The following is a 14,458-nucleotide window of genomic DNA, read 5'->3' on the forward strand; positions in this document are numbered from 1 at the left end:
TCACACCTTTAGCGCTTTCAGTGCTTGAAGTGCCACTTCACAGCCTTTCAGAGCGTCCATTAAAACGCTTCAACTACTTTCAGTGTTTATGCTTCTGCAGATATTTTTACGCTTCAGCTGACACGTGAACTTTAAGTGGACAGACCTCTTATTTATTTAAAATGATCGTTATTATGATTTACCTTCCAGTGCTTCAACTGCCGCTTCAGAGGAAATACTCTGAGTATTTACACTTCAATCGACACTTACACTGCTTATACTTTAACTGATACTTAAACTCCATCAAGCATAAAAATCTCTGGATCTGGATCATAACGTGAACTGACCAATCACAGTTTAAAGCTGCAGAGAGCCCGACAAAACACAGATTTCCAAATTATACTCGAGCTCAGCCTCACTGCTGTGATGAAACAACGATCGCAGCCTCTTTCGTGCTTTGGGACTGAAACCAAACTCAGAGTTGAAGAGTATTTCAGCAGACTCTCCTCATGAACCCTGTTTCAAATGTACTTATCTGAAACATTTGAAACAATCTCTTAAAACAACCACAAACATCAATAAAACAGCTGATTTCAAACATTTGGGTGGTGACAGCGACACACAAACACACACAGACAAATCCATTTCCATTAAAACTGCCTTCAAAGCAGAAAACCAGGTTTTATTGACCAACGTCGTCTCTCAAGTTCAAGCTCACAGTCTGACCTGATGACCTTTAGCTGGTTTGCTGTGGGGGCATATCAGGTCACGCTGTGTGTGTGTGTGTGTGTGTGTGTGTGTGTGTGTGTGTGTGTGTGTGTGTGTGTGTGTGTGTGTGTGTGTTGTGGAAAGGCGATGCCCGGTGTTGGCGGCGGGCTGAATTATTCACGCTCCTCTGCGGTCGTCTCCCTCCCTGAAACCTGAGAGGAGGGCTGAGGCGACTCCCACCCTCCACTCTGCACCCGGGGGAGACAACAACACAACACACAGCGGGGTGAGGAGGAGGAGGAGGAGGAGCAGGAGGAGGAAGAGGAGGAGCAGGAGGAGCAGGAGGAGCAGGAGGAGCAGGAGGAAGAGGAGGAGGAGGAGGAGGAGCAGGAGGAGGAGGAGGAGGAGGAAGAGGAGGAGCAGGAGGAGCAGGAGGAGGAGGAGGAAGAGGAGGAGGAGCAGGAGGAGGAGGAGGAAGAGGAGGAGGAGCAGGAGGAGGACGTGGAGGACAGAGAGGTGTGGACATGCAGCAGGAGGGAGGATTTCTGTGGTTCTGGTCTTTGATGGGACCAAACAGTGACTCCTCAGTCTGCCAGCACACGACGCCTCCAGTCAGCTGTCTGTCCAACATGGAGGAAGGACGCAGACCTGATGGACGTCTCAGTCAGAGTCGTGTCTGTGGACTGACAGAGGGAGGTTACGGAGGACACACATCAGCTGTGTGACACGTCTGCACTCTCAAACAGCTGAAGAGCGTCTCCAGCTTTCTGCTGACGTCATGACGTTTGTACTCAATTCATTCATTCAGGAACAGAGAGCCTGAACGTGTGAAGTCTGCAGGTTCAGCGTAGCTTTACCTTCAGCACAAAGTGAACTGATCTCAGTTCACTTTGTGCTGAAAACTCACTCGTTCATCCCTGGTTTCACTCCTGTAGCTGCAAGAGACTGAAATCCTTGAACTCTGAAAGTGTTAGTGGTATTCAATACCACACACACACACACACACACACACACACACACACACACACACACACACACACACACACACACACACACACACACACACACACACACACTGCGTGACTGCTAACATCAGCAGATCTGACAGTGTTTCTGTTACAGGACGGATGAAACACAGATTGAACAGTGGAAGCAGATGCAGAGGTCTCACTCTGCCTGGATTTCAGGGAACATCGCAGAGCAGCAGACTGCTGTTCGGGTGGTTTCATCCAGGTGTGTCCAGGTGTGACGATGCAGCAGCTCAGGGACCATTGATCGGCTTGATTGGAGCAAACTCAACATCACACAGCAGTTCATTTCCCAGCATCCTGCGTCTTCCCACATCAGACCACCTCCACGAACACAACACACATTTCTGCCGCAGCAGCAGTTTCATGTTAGATTTTTGTTTCGTTTATTTGAATCTGCTTCTGTTCCAGTGAATTTTACCTGATCCTGATCTGTCTCAGCTTACAGAGGAAGTTTTCCATGTTGAAATTACAGATTAGCTTCACTTTGGAAACTCCTGTCAAGAAACTCAGAGAGCCAGAATGCAGAATCTTCACTGGATAAAGACTTAACCCGTCCATTAATTCAGAGCCTTCTAGAGAACAACGAGCAGGAGGTCTAGCTCTGACACTGATGGTGGAGGGACTGCAACAACACCTGAGAGGTGAAACAGGTCAGGTGGTCTACATTTTCCTGAAGATGATCATTGGATGATACCTGCAAACAAACTGAAATGGTTTGATAATAACTGAGAGGATACTTCAAATCTATGGAGAACCATCAGTCTCAGGTGTGAAGGCTTTCTCTAAAGGACGATCACTTTGCAGCACAGAGTCCCAGAAACAAACCCAACTTTGCCTTCCAGCTCAGTAAACTCTTGAAGAGCCTCTTGGATCAGCTGAAAAAGCTTCGTCACAAAGCTGAAAACAGGCTGTATTCTGAGCTCGTCACACTTTTAGGAGATACGTGGTTCTGTCAGGACGCTGCGCTGCAAACATGTTGATCTTATAGAATCTGAAGCACTGATGAAGATTAAAGCAGCAACAGGAGATAAAGGAGTTCAATGAGCTCCAGCTGGAACATCGACAGCAGGAATCCCTTTTGACACCGTACGCACATTTTGCTGATAATACAAAGTCTCGAATGCAGGACTTTTACTTGTGTTGGAGTATTTTCACAGTGTGGTATTAGTACTTTTCCTGAAGTAAAGGCCCTGAACAGCACGTACATAAACACACAGGAATGCAACAGAAAAACAGCAGAGAGGCGGTCGATAGAGCATTAGCGTCTTTATTTTTTGTCGTTGTTGCATAGGAAATGCACATCTTGCTTCCAGTAAATTGAGTCTGCGTGGACATGGAGTCACTAATGGGGCCGAGAGGGATGGGCCTACACTTCACCAGTTCAACGGAAACAACAGGGAAGAACAGAGGAAACAGAACGACAGAGTGACAACAGAAGAGCTGACAGCAGTAAGTCAGAGAGGACGACGGAGAAGTCAGTGCAAACTCACAGCTTCAGAACACAGAGCATGGACAACAATGGCACCGGGGACGACGAATGGACACTAGTTCACACTGAACAAAAGAGAACACCAGGTGGTGGAGCGGTGTGACGGCGGCAGCAGAAAACGCCGCCTGTTCCATAAAAGAGTTGTAGAGGCACAAGGTTTAAGTCAGTTCTGGGTGAGGATGGAGGTGAGGAGGAGAGGTCAGTGGCTGGATGTGATGGTGGTGGCTAAGGTCGGGATGCGGTCTGGTCTCTGATGGTTCGGGGCTGATGGGATGGTGGGAATGTGTGACCGCAGCGGGACGCGGTCTGCCCAGCAACGCCCAGGGTAAAGATAAAGCTCTCCTTCCTCGAGATTGTCTTGGGTTAGCTACAGTTAGCATCGCCTCCAGAGGGCTGGACAAAGGCAACGAGAAACGCTCATCGAGCTGATCGGTTAACCGTGTTGGTGATGGGCTTGAAAGCATCGACAGGCTGGAAAACAAGTGAGCGTGGGCAGTTTTGGGCCGTCGGCATCATAAAAAACGAATCCCTGGTTTGTTTCAGCTGATAATTTGAACACAGTGAAAATTTCTACATCTGGATGTAAAGATTTCTGTTTGACCTAAAGGACGATGCCAGCGTTTCAGTCCGTCCGCTGCAGATCACCTGCAGCCTGATCCCAGAACATCCGCTCACCTGCCACCAATCAGCCTGTTTACCTGTGGAATGTTCCAAACAGGTGTCTTTGGAGCATTCCACGTCTTTCAGTCTGTGAAACCTAAGCAGGTATTTGATCAGCAGGTGATCACATCCTGCTTTCTTCATGTCTTACAGAACGTCTCAGCTGTTCTGAGATCAGGGTTGTTCACTGTCAACCATTGTCAAAGCATGTCGTCATGTTGAAATGGTTTTCTTCCTGGCAGCTATTGATTTTCATTTGTTGTCAGAACTTCATGCATCTCAGCTGATGCAGCTCTGACAGAAACCAGGTGATGTGACTGATGCAGCTAAATGTAAGAAGTGTAGACTATAACCTGATTCATTCTGGAGGCGGATACGATGGAGATAACTAAAGTTTTTAAACATTTGTTTGGACATATCGTCCAAACTTTGTTCTTCTAAACATTCTTTAAAGGGATAGCAAGCGGCTGTGCTGCCCGCCATCGACTGGAGGGAACACTGACTGTGGAGAAACGCCTCATCCGAACAAACTCCAGGACGTCCCTTTAAACTTGATTTCCTGTCAAAGAACTGTGATCCAGATCTGAAGCATCGGGGACATTTCTGTCCTGACACAGAGGCCAGCAGGCTGATACTGGAGGACATACTAGCCCACATGATTTTTCAAGTTTAGAGCATTTTGAGGACTTTTAAGAAACACCCCTGAGTTACAGGGATGTGAGGAAAGTCAGAACTGGAACTGGAAACTGCCTCCCAGAGAGGTTTGAGAAAACATGTGAGAGATGTAAAACACCGTCTGGAAACTCCTCAGCAGTAATTCAAGCAGACCACTTGTAAAGTCAGTGGCATGGTCCTTTAACGAAACAGTCTGGTCATCAACAAAGTTTGTCAAGTCGAAGTTTTCTGCCTGAAAGAGATGCACAAGTCGAAGAAACTGTTTGGTTTCAAAGAGCCGAGCTGCATCGACAGCCTGCGAGTCGAAAACAGAGGAGCCACTGGAGGTGAGCTAGACGAGCCAATCGACCCCAGCTGGCCTGGGACTGCGAGGGGAAGGGGGGAGGCGGGGGAGTCTCCAGGTGCTGGCTACCTCTTTCTCTTTCCAGACCTTTCTCATCCTGGAGGAGCGGCGGCTCGTTTGAAGTCCTGCCGAGGGAGACGCAGCGGAGGCTCGATGAGGAAGGAGGGGGATTGAGTCCGGGATAGTGCTGAGCGCTGCAGAAAAAGGCCCAGGCCATCGATTCAGCCTCCTGCAGGAAGCTGCCTGGGGGGGAGGAGGAGGATTCACCCAGAGCCACGCAGAAATCTCTCAGCCTGCTGGTCAATGGACACGAGGGGACGGAGGGGAGGCGAGGGGAGGCGAGGGGAGGCGAGGGGAGGCGAGGGGAGGGCAGGCCAGCCAGGTGTTTGCTGATGTTAAAGTTAGCTGGAGATTGTCGGATTGAAACCCAGCGAGGCTGCGGCAGTCCGCCGAAGGCCCAGGGCGGTCGTCATGGCGGCACGCCCATCAGAGCAATGACAATGAACTGACACGCAGTAGAAAACCGTGGAGGCGAACGGTGACGGATTCATGTCGGGATGGAAGAGTCCCATGTGTGAAGATGAAGGGATGAAGGTCAAGGAGGTGAGACAGTGAGCAGAAAAGGTTTGAGGCATACAGGGAGAGGTCAGGAAAAGAAGAGGAACCCAAACAGGAACAGAACAATCTGGTTTTTGTCATTTTTTTTCTCATTTGTTGTCATTGTAACAGTTTACTAGGCGATTATGGAAGAGCATGCAGTTATATCTTATGATTATTGTACATTAGCTATAATCAGAGGGGCCTGACAGACAGCAAAGGCTACTGGTGGTCAGAAATTTCAACAGTTACAAACAATTATTGAGTTCAGTATTCAGAAGAGCATTATAATACAGGTTTTCACAGGCACTACATTTGATCTTTTTCAATATATCATGTAATATGCTGGTTTGTTTTTATTTTTCATTTCTTTTTCAGATTTTTCGTATAACTCGTCCGGTCCGTAGAAGCTGGGATCTGGAAACGGAAGGATTGATCGTAAAAGAAGGCAGAGGCTGAAATTTTCACAAAGTAGATACCAAAGTCCACGTGGGCAGGCGCACGCACGTGAGCCGCGTGCACGTGTGGATGTTTAGTCAGTGCATAGTTCTCATGCAGATTAGACTGCTATGCTTTGATACGCTGTCAGGAAGCATGATAGTAAGTTCAAATTGTCACATTTTGCAGCTTACCTCCTCTTCACTGGCTTGATTTAACGCTTAGCACCATGTAATGGTTTTGCAACAGGATAAATAAATATCTTTGCAAAGGAGCAGTGACACCGTAATTCATTACAGTTGAGCGCTGGAGAGCAGCTTCAGTGTTACCTGCCTCCCCGTCCAATGACTTTCCTTCATCTCTCTAAAGTGATGCCATTTATACTCATTTCCCCGGCTCGCGCTCTGGCACGGCGACACGCTGAAGGATGTCTTCCTTCCGCTCCGTTCTCGCGCCGAAGACGACGGCAAATGGCGGGAAACGGCAGCGTTCCCATCCACATGGGTTTAAAGCCAATGAAAGCTGCTGGAGGTGGATTTCAGGTGTCACTGAAGCTCTCCCGGTGCTTGTACGATTGTTCTATCAGTCCTGTACGTTCAGCGTTGCTATAATTCACATACTCAGGTCTCTAAAGTGATTGAAAGTACTTGGGTGGATTAAAAATACCCTGGTCTAAGCCTGAAGAATTCTGCCCCTCTTCACTTCAAGCCGTTCAAATTGGATTACTCCCGACCCCCCAACCGCAGACTCGCACAGCGGTCCGGGCTGATGGATTTGTTTCTCGGGTGGTGGTGAGGGGTAATCTCTGCCCGGGACAATTTGGACAAATGTGAGGACAACAAAGGCGTTCGCATAAAAAGCTCGGCCTTCATTCAACCCTGTTTCCTGATGGAGCGGCAGAATTCCTCAAAGGCAAAATCCAAAAATCAGCTCTTGGCGGGAGGGGGTGGAGAGGGGGGGCGGGAGCGGGAGGCGAATGGAGGTGCTTCTCTGGAGGCTTTGAGACAGTCTGACTCCAGCTCTCGCTCACTGGTCGGACAAGCTTTGGACCACAGTTTTCTAGACTGAGGCTGAACGGAGGAAGCTGCGGCCGGCGGTCAGAAGCTCGAAACGTTTCTCAGACGTGTGTTTGGCTGAAGGTTTGCGTCCCTGCTGGTGTGTTAGCGCGTGGTGCTCGTCGGCTCGGCTGGTTGGACGCAGCGTCCGGCCTTAAGGCTCATCGCTCTCTGGTTTGTGTGTCTGCTGTTAGTTTTGTGGAGGAGGAGAAGGTGGTGCAGTGAGCTTCACATTCAGCCCCTCCTCAGCCTCCACCGCCGCCACCACCCGCTCAGCTGGAGCTCTGCAGAGCTCCACTTCAAGGACTCCAGTTCCAGCCGGATCAGAGTCGCTGCTCATTTTCTGATGTCTTCAGCGACTTTAAATTGAATCTGGACCGACCAGAGACGCGCTCTCATCCAGCCGCTCAGCTTTCACCTCGCAGACGTTCAGAAATGTCTGATTGTTGCTGCTTGTTCCAAATATTCAAACCAAACACGTTTTTATGGCTTCATCGTTTCACCAAATGGGAACATTTCAGATGAGAATTATTTTACACAAACTTCAGTTCAGTTCAGGGTTTCATGTGTTTCAATTTGCCTCTAGAATCTAAAATTAATGTTGTTTTGAAGAAAACAGCGTGGACAAACACGATGAGTTTGTCCACGCTGGACTGTCTCAGTCACGTTCTCCAGTCGTGCTTTTCTACGCGGGAACATCCACGAGGGCATTTTGTAACGTTGTTAAGAAAAGTGCAGCATAAATAAAGTTAATTATTATTATTTTATGAGTTCCAGAGTCACAAATGAGAACAGAAACTGAACCTCTTTGGGCTTTGAATTATTCCTACATTTGAATTAGTCACCTTGGGATTTTGGGAGCTTGTGATGGACATTTTTTGCTATTTGCTGTCATTCTAGAGACAAACTAATCAATAAACGTATCAATAATAAATACTTTGCAGCTCTGACAGCAGCCTGGATGAAGACGTCCAGCGCAGACCTTAACGTACGACTGAAGACGATGCTTTTCAGACGGCCAGTTCAGAGGACGTGTTAGAGCTCTCATTGATCCTGATCGTTATTGATCGTCGTGTTTCTGGAGGAAACGCAGGAAATGAGCAGAAACTCTGATCTCACTGGTCATCCTGGTGACTTGTTTCTCGATTATCTGCTGCATGAATGTGATGCTGTGATGAGCAGCGGCGGATGTGTGGATGGACGGAGGTCAGGGTGGACCTCCGGGCTCAGGGAGGGCTGGAGGAGGAGGAGGAGGAGGAGGGGGAGGAGGAGGAGGAGGAAGAGGAGGAGGTGATCTTGTGGGCCAGTGAAGAAAGAAACAGATGGAAAAGAAAAAGAATCATGTTGCATAATCAAGCTGTTTATTTTCCTGCATGGAATGGTGAACACAAAAAAAGATGCCGAGATGCATTTATAGTAGGGGCATCCTTTGGCTGGCTATGTCATTGTCTCCTGCCTAAAACTAAACTTTAAAATGCATAAAAAACGCTTGCTTTTCTTACCAGTTTTCCTCAGAATTACCTAGATTTAGCTTCATCAACACTGATGCAACAAATAACCTTCAAAACATACAGCATACTGTAACATCCATTTACAATGGTCTTATCACCACAGCGCCCATACTTTTTAAGTACAGGAATATGCTATACCATCAACAGAGGAAAGATCCTTAAATACATACAAAAAGGAAAGCAAATAAAGAAAAATAAAGAAAATCAGGAAACAGGAAAGTTTTCAACTTAAATCCAGTTCCCAGAAAACAAACCAAACCAGTTCTAGTAATGTGGCCTCGATACAAACAATCAGAAAATTCACAACACTAGTTTTTCCTCATTTAATCAATGTTACAAAAGTCCTGCATTATAAAATAGGGCAGCTTTAAAATCAGTGTAATTAATAAAACTATACAACATACAAACTCGTCTCCCGGCAGGCCGAGCGGCGCCGCTGCCGTCCGTTCAGAGTTAACTCTTCTCTGCGTCTCTTCGCTGCTGTACCAGAACTAAATTACACACACAACACAAGAACAAAAACACACTGCCCAAACTATTGCTTTTATAATCTTTTTCATTTTTTCTTTCTTTAAAAAGGGTGCAATTTTGTCGTTATCTTACACACACGCAGCCAAAAGTCGCTGATTAGATGCTAGGCTGCTTCACAAGGTTTTTGTGACACTTAAAAAAATGTCCGTGCAATTTTTTTTATTCCCTTCGCTCTTTTTAAGCCCTGGAAGCTGTATTTTTTTATGTAATACTTTTTCACTATGTCATTTATTTCATATTTAGTGCAGATAATTAAGGAAGTAATGCCCAACTCATGGCTAAAGGGTAGGCAAGAACAGAGACCAAACAAACACTAAGAGGAAACACACAACCCACAAGTGGAACTACTGAACCATCACAGCTGACGGCGTGGCGTCGCGTCGCATCGCATCGCTGTCCGGACCGAACACACAACACATAAACATTTTATTTACTAAACCCTCTGCCAGGCAGGGCGGGCGTGCTTAGAGTGTTGGACGTCATCAAAAATGTTCTCGATAAACTGTTTTCTGCGCGATGGAGAAGAAGTTGGACTTGTTTAAGGCTTGTTTGTGACCAAAGAACTAAAAAAGGAAACCTTTAGGAAAGAGAGACCCGGATGTAGGACTGCGGCCGTCTGGTAGATTATCAAAACAGGAAGGAAGGAAGGAAGGAAGGAAGGAAGGAAGGAGGGAAGGAAGGACGTAGAATTCCCAGCGTGACGGAGGCTCAGCTTGGCTGGAGCGCCGCTGCAGGGCTGGCTTCACCATTTTTAGGGACTGACCACGGAGCACGATGCCAGTCACGTGCACGCCAACTTTGGTTGAAAGTAACAACAAAAAAAAAACCTAAATAAAACTGTCAGACAAAATAAGTGTACGTGAGTGCAAGCAGGTATTGCATATTTTATGTCCTCATTATTCGTTTATGGGAACAAAAGCAGAAGAAGAAACTGACCGAAAATGAAAACAGGAAGACTTGAACATTAAGGTTTTGCTGTTCAGTTTGCAGCAACAGAAGTCAAAGTCATCCTGCCGGACTGACGGCGGGTGACGGGCTGGGTGGAGGTCAGCGTGGTGAACTGAACTCATCCGCCAGCTGAGCAGTGATCGGCTCCGTCTGCTCCACCAACATCCTGGCATCACCAAATTTAGTGAAATGAGTCCAATGTCTTCATCTGCCAAAAACTGGTCACTTCCAGTTTGTGCTTCCAGTATTTCGATCTATTGTCAAAGATCAGATTCAGTGTGTCTGAAAACCCATTTTCCACCTGAATCATAGAAAAATAACACCACTAATTTATCATTTCGGTGAAACTGTCCCAAACTTGTACAGCGAGGTTTTTCTGCTCTCAGGAGCCAAACTGAACTGGTAGCTAATCTGAACCAAACACATGTTAGCGGCTAACATGACCAGCTAGCAAAGCTGAGTCAAACTGATGTAGCTGCTATCTGAACTGTTAGCTAACCTCATTCACACAGTTTTAGCTACTAAACTAGAAACTAGGAAATACACTGAACTGTTTGCTAAGCCAAACTGTTTAAAATGCTAAACTCAACAGTTAGCTAACATGACTCAGCGTGTTTTAGCCACTGAACTGTCATCTTAGTCAACTCAGTCAATTTTACCTGCTAATCTGAACGGTTAGCTTACTCGAACCAAACTGTTTTAGCTGCTGAAAGTAATTGTTAGCTATTAGGAAGTATCAGAGGAAAATGTCCTTAAGTGCATTTCCACCTTAAACCACTTTTAGCTGCGATACTGAACCGTTAGCTAAGCTGAATTAAACCTTTTTAGCTGCTAAACCTGACTGTTAGCTAACAGCTAAAACATCCTGTCACCTCAGAGTTTCTACTTGAATGAGTTTTTCATTGGAGCTGATTTCACAAAATTTCCCGGTGTTGCCGTCTGTTAGCAGAGATCAGGAGACTCACCTGATCGAGCAGGTACAGATCTCACCTGTGAGGGAGCGGTGCGGGACCGGCCGGAGACCTCTTCAACTGAGACACTACCAGCCAGTAATTCTGGAAGTCACGGCGTTCCTCTTCGGCTTTCTAACGTTAACTGCTCCGCTAACGAGTGAGGAGCAAATAAAGAAATGAAACGGGGAGATGAGGGACTAAGCAAACAAGACTCTCCACACTGGATCTTGTGCAACCTCTCAGGACTGGACCGTAGCTCAAGGCACATTGATGAGGAACAATTGTTTTCGTGCAATTTGATAACGTACGGATGAAAGAGAACGTCTTTGAACTGAGGCAGAACCGATCTGTTGCCGAAGGAAAAGAAAGGAAGGAGGAAGGGAAGGAAGTCCAAATAAAAGTCATGGAAAGATGTCAAGAAGCGAAGAGAGCTGGTTGTTTGTGAAGGAGAGCGATAGAAAAGGCCTCGACGGGCCAAACGAATAGACGGCTGCTGGCAAGTGCCTGATGTTGGGTTTACAATATAGTGTCTTTATCTCACTAACTACGTCATCTATGGAAAAATTTGTCACTAACACTAGAACATGCAGATTTTTTTGTTCTTTTTTTGTAACTTTTTCACTTAAATTCACTTTTGATCGACGCTGGATGGTCGTAAGAGTGTGTGTGTGCGTGCGTGTGTGCGCGTGTGTATATATATTTATATATATAGTATAGGAAAGGAAAAACAAACTGAAGTTCAATAAAATGGCAAGTTGCATGTGAAGCGCTCGGCTGTCTCGTCTACGAGGACGAAAGCTTCCAGAGAGTGACCCTCTGCTCTGCCTCTTTATCGCTATGCCACACCCCCTGATTACACTCACGGCCCATTGGCCAACTGCAGGAATAAGTGCTTTTGATTGGACGGGAGCTCTAAGAGACCCAGCCAATCGTGGGGCAGCCCGTCGCCGGGCGGCACCCGTTAAAGATTATCTCGCCAACAGAAAGCGGAGAAGACGTGATTCTTTTAAGCTTAAATTCACTCGTTATCTTTTCTCCTGATTTCGCCTCATGAGAAACTCAAAGAGGTTTTTCAGTAAAACGATGTGCTCATCAAAATAAGTTAATCGCTTAGCGTTTTTTCCTCTCAGCAAAATGAAAAGCTGCGAGAAATGCTTTAAAAAACTGATTGTTTCAAATGATATCTGTTAAAGGGATTGGTGTTCTACCATGCTAACAGCTTTACAAGATGAACAAACAACAAATAAAAACAATAAATGTGAATACAGCTCCCCTTGTTTCTCAAGGCTATGGTTTCTAGTTCAATGCTGTGTTGTCGTCTTTTGTACCCCAGTATTTTAGAGTCCCAGAGGTGTGAGCGGACTAGGAAGAAAAATATATTTTATATATACTTTTCAGCAACTGATTTCAACGAGCTATCTTACAAAGATATTTAACTATCCAACAGCTAGCCAACAAAATTGCACTTTCCTCATGATCAATATTCCACTGGTAAAGTTTCCGTCACTCGGCTCTCTCCTGTCTGCCTGCTGCCTTTCGGACACCAGAGCTTTCTGCCACCCTTCGCATGCTGTAGCTTCACCCAGACTGGTGGATGGAAAGAGGAGGAAGAGGAGGGGACCAGCTGAAATGACGGCTAAGAGAGAAAAATCAATGAGCCATGAAGCCAAAGCCTCCCAGATAAACGAGCTCGGATCCACCAGCGTCTGGTCGCCACGCTTCACATCAACAAACCCCACCTTCCCCACCTTTATAACCCGCCTCCAACCGACCTCCCCCATCATGACCCTCCACCCCTGCATGTGTAGTTCATGTTATTACTGTGAAACAGGCTGGCGTCTGTTTGTGCCCCCCCCCACCTCCCCATCAGGTCAGGTCCTTCCCTTTAGCACTGGTCCATGTCCTTGGGAAGAGCCCTGTGGACCTCCACCCTCCCTGACACGCCACCAACCAGAGGGCGGGGTCAAGTGGGGTTGGAGTCCACCGTGGGAGGTGAGTGAGGGCTCAGGTGGGGGGGGGGTTGGTGGTATTAGCTGATGGTTTCTGAGCCAGGTAACACCTCACCTCTTCCCCAACCACGGTGCATCCCATCCTATCCCACCAACCAAACCAACCCCGAGCCGTCGAGATCCTCCGGGATGGGGGGGTCTGAGGGTGGGAGCCGGGAGGGCGTTGTAGCGCTGCAAGTCCATTGGATGCACACACTGTGGAGGATGATGGGAGAGCAGGTGTGGAGTTTCTCACAGGGGAAGCCCTGTGATTCAGTCTTATGGCGTTCCCAAAAATCGAATCTCAACCCCCCCGACTGTGCCAGCCTGGTCTGGTTTGGGGGGTCTGGAGGGGTCTGGCACTATATATGAACATCAACATATGAACCATATGCGAACAGGGACGACGTACAGTTTACAGAGTGGGTGTTAACGCCGGGGTCGAGGTGCGTTTGATCCGCTGTAGCCATGCTGATGCTGCTGAGTCTGTATGGCGCTGGTGGGGGCGGAGTCAGGCGCAGAGCGGGAGGAGCAGGGTTGGAGGGGCGGGGCAAGATGGGACTCTCTGTCACAGCTGGCATCGAAAGTCAAAGGTCGAGGAGGAGGCTGCAGCGATCTGACGTACAGGTGGGTGGAGGGCGGAGGGGCCTCTGGAGTCCTTATCCCAGGTACCACTGTGGAGAGACAGAGAGGGACGTTCAGTCTGAGGAGCATTTACACAGGTATACCTTATCTTATCTCATCTTATCTTATCTAAACACAGGACGAGAGAAAAGACAAAGACGTCCACAGACGTCTCCACAACAACCGGTCACATGATCATGAAACTGGCTCTGTGTCTTCGTCGTCCCCAGAGGATGAATCCTGAAGTCTTCAAACTGAGCGTGAATACATTCAGGTGGAATCAGTCCAGGTGTGACCTCGAGAGAAATCACTTTATGTTCACAGGTGATTTTAAGGGTGGAAATTTAGGCCTGGGACAATTTCTATGACACGTCCCGACGTGTCCCTGCTCCCCAGAGGGTGAACCCATTAGATCTGAATGACTGCATGATGTCTCCTCTGGCGCCACCTTCAGGACAAACAGGACTCTCAGGTGTCTCTGCTGCCTTCAGGTTGGACTTTCTTCTCCACAGTATCACTAAACTGTGCGTGTGTGTGTGCGTGCGTGTGTGTGTGTGTGTGTGTGTGTGTGTGTGTGTGTGTGTAATCCATCTCTGATAGGCCGGTATCGATCGCCAAAGGTGCATCGTTCATGTTTCATGAATCTCTCCCTCCTCTTCCTCCTCTTCCTCGCTGCCCCGTCGAGTTCAAGTTCATCCCCGCCTTACATCATGTCTGGTTGCTAGGGACAACGAGACGGCCCGGGACGTGACTACCATCGCCAAGGCAACCGCATCACCCCCCAACCCGCCTTTTTCATTCCCCTCCCTCGTCTTCCTCCTCTTCTTCTTTCTTTACATTCATCCTCTCTCAATCACTAACTCCTCCCCGTCCCGCTCTGCACTTCTTCACTCACACACACACACACACACACACACCCACACACACA

General features: G+C 47.5%; 1 protein-coding gene across 11 annotated transcripts in view; it reads right to left on the reverse strand.

The window, feature by feature from the left end:
* Positions 1-2,962: 2,962 nt before the first annotated feature.
* The window catches only part of nfia (nuclear factor I/A), a 161,225-nt gene continuing 149,729 nt past the window's right edge, over positions 2,963-14,458 (reverse strand). For all 11 annotated transcript variants that reach the window (XM_070960173.1, XM_070960166.1, XM_070960172.1 and 8 more), the window contains one exon: positions 2,963-13,580. In XM_070960173.1, the coding sequence (XP_070816274.1) occupies positions 13,566-13,580 (15 nt within the window). In that variant the 3' untranslated portion in view covers positions 2,963-13,565. The remainder of the gene's footprint in view (positions 13,581-14,458) is intronic.

The sequence above is a fragment of the Chaetodon trifascialis genome, chromosome 4 (genome assembly GCF_039877785.1).
Source record: "Chaetodon trifascialis isolate fChaTrf1 chromosome 4, fChaTrf1.hap1, whole genome shotgun sequence".
Taxonomy (NCBI): domain Eukaryota; kingdom Metazoa; phylum Chordata; class Actinopteri; order Chaetodontiformes; family Chaetodontidae; genus Chaetodon; species Chaetodon trifascialis.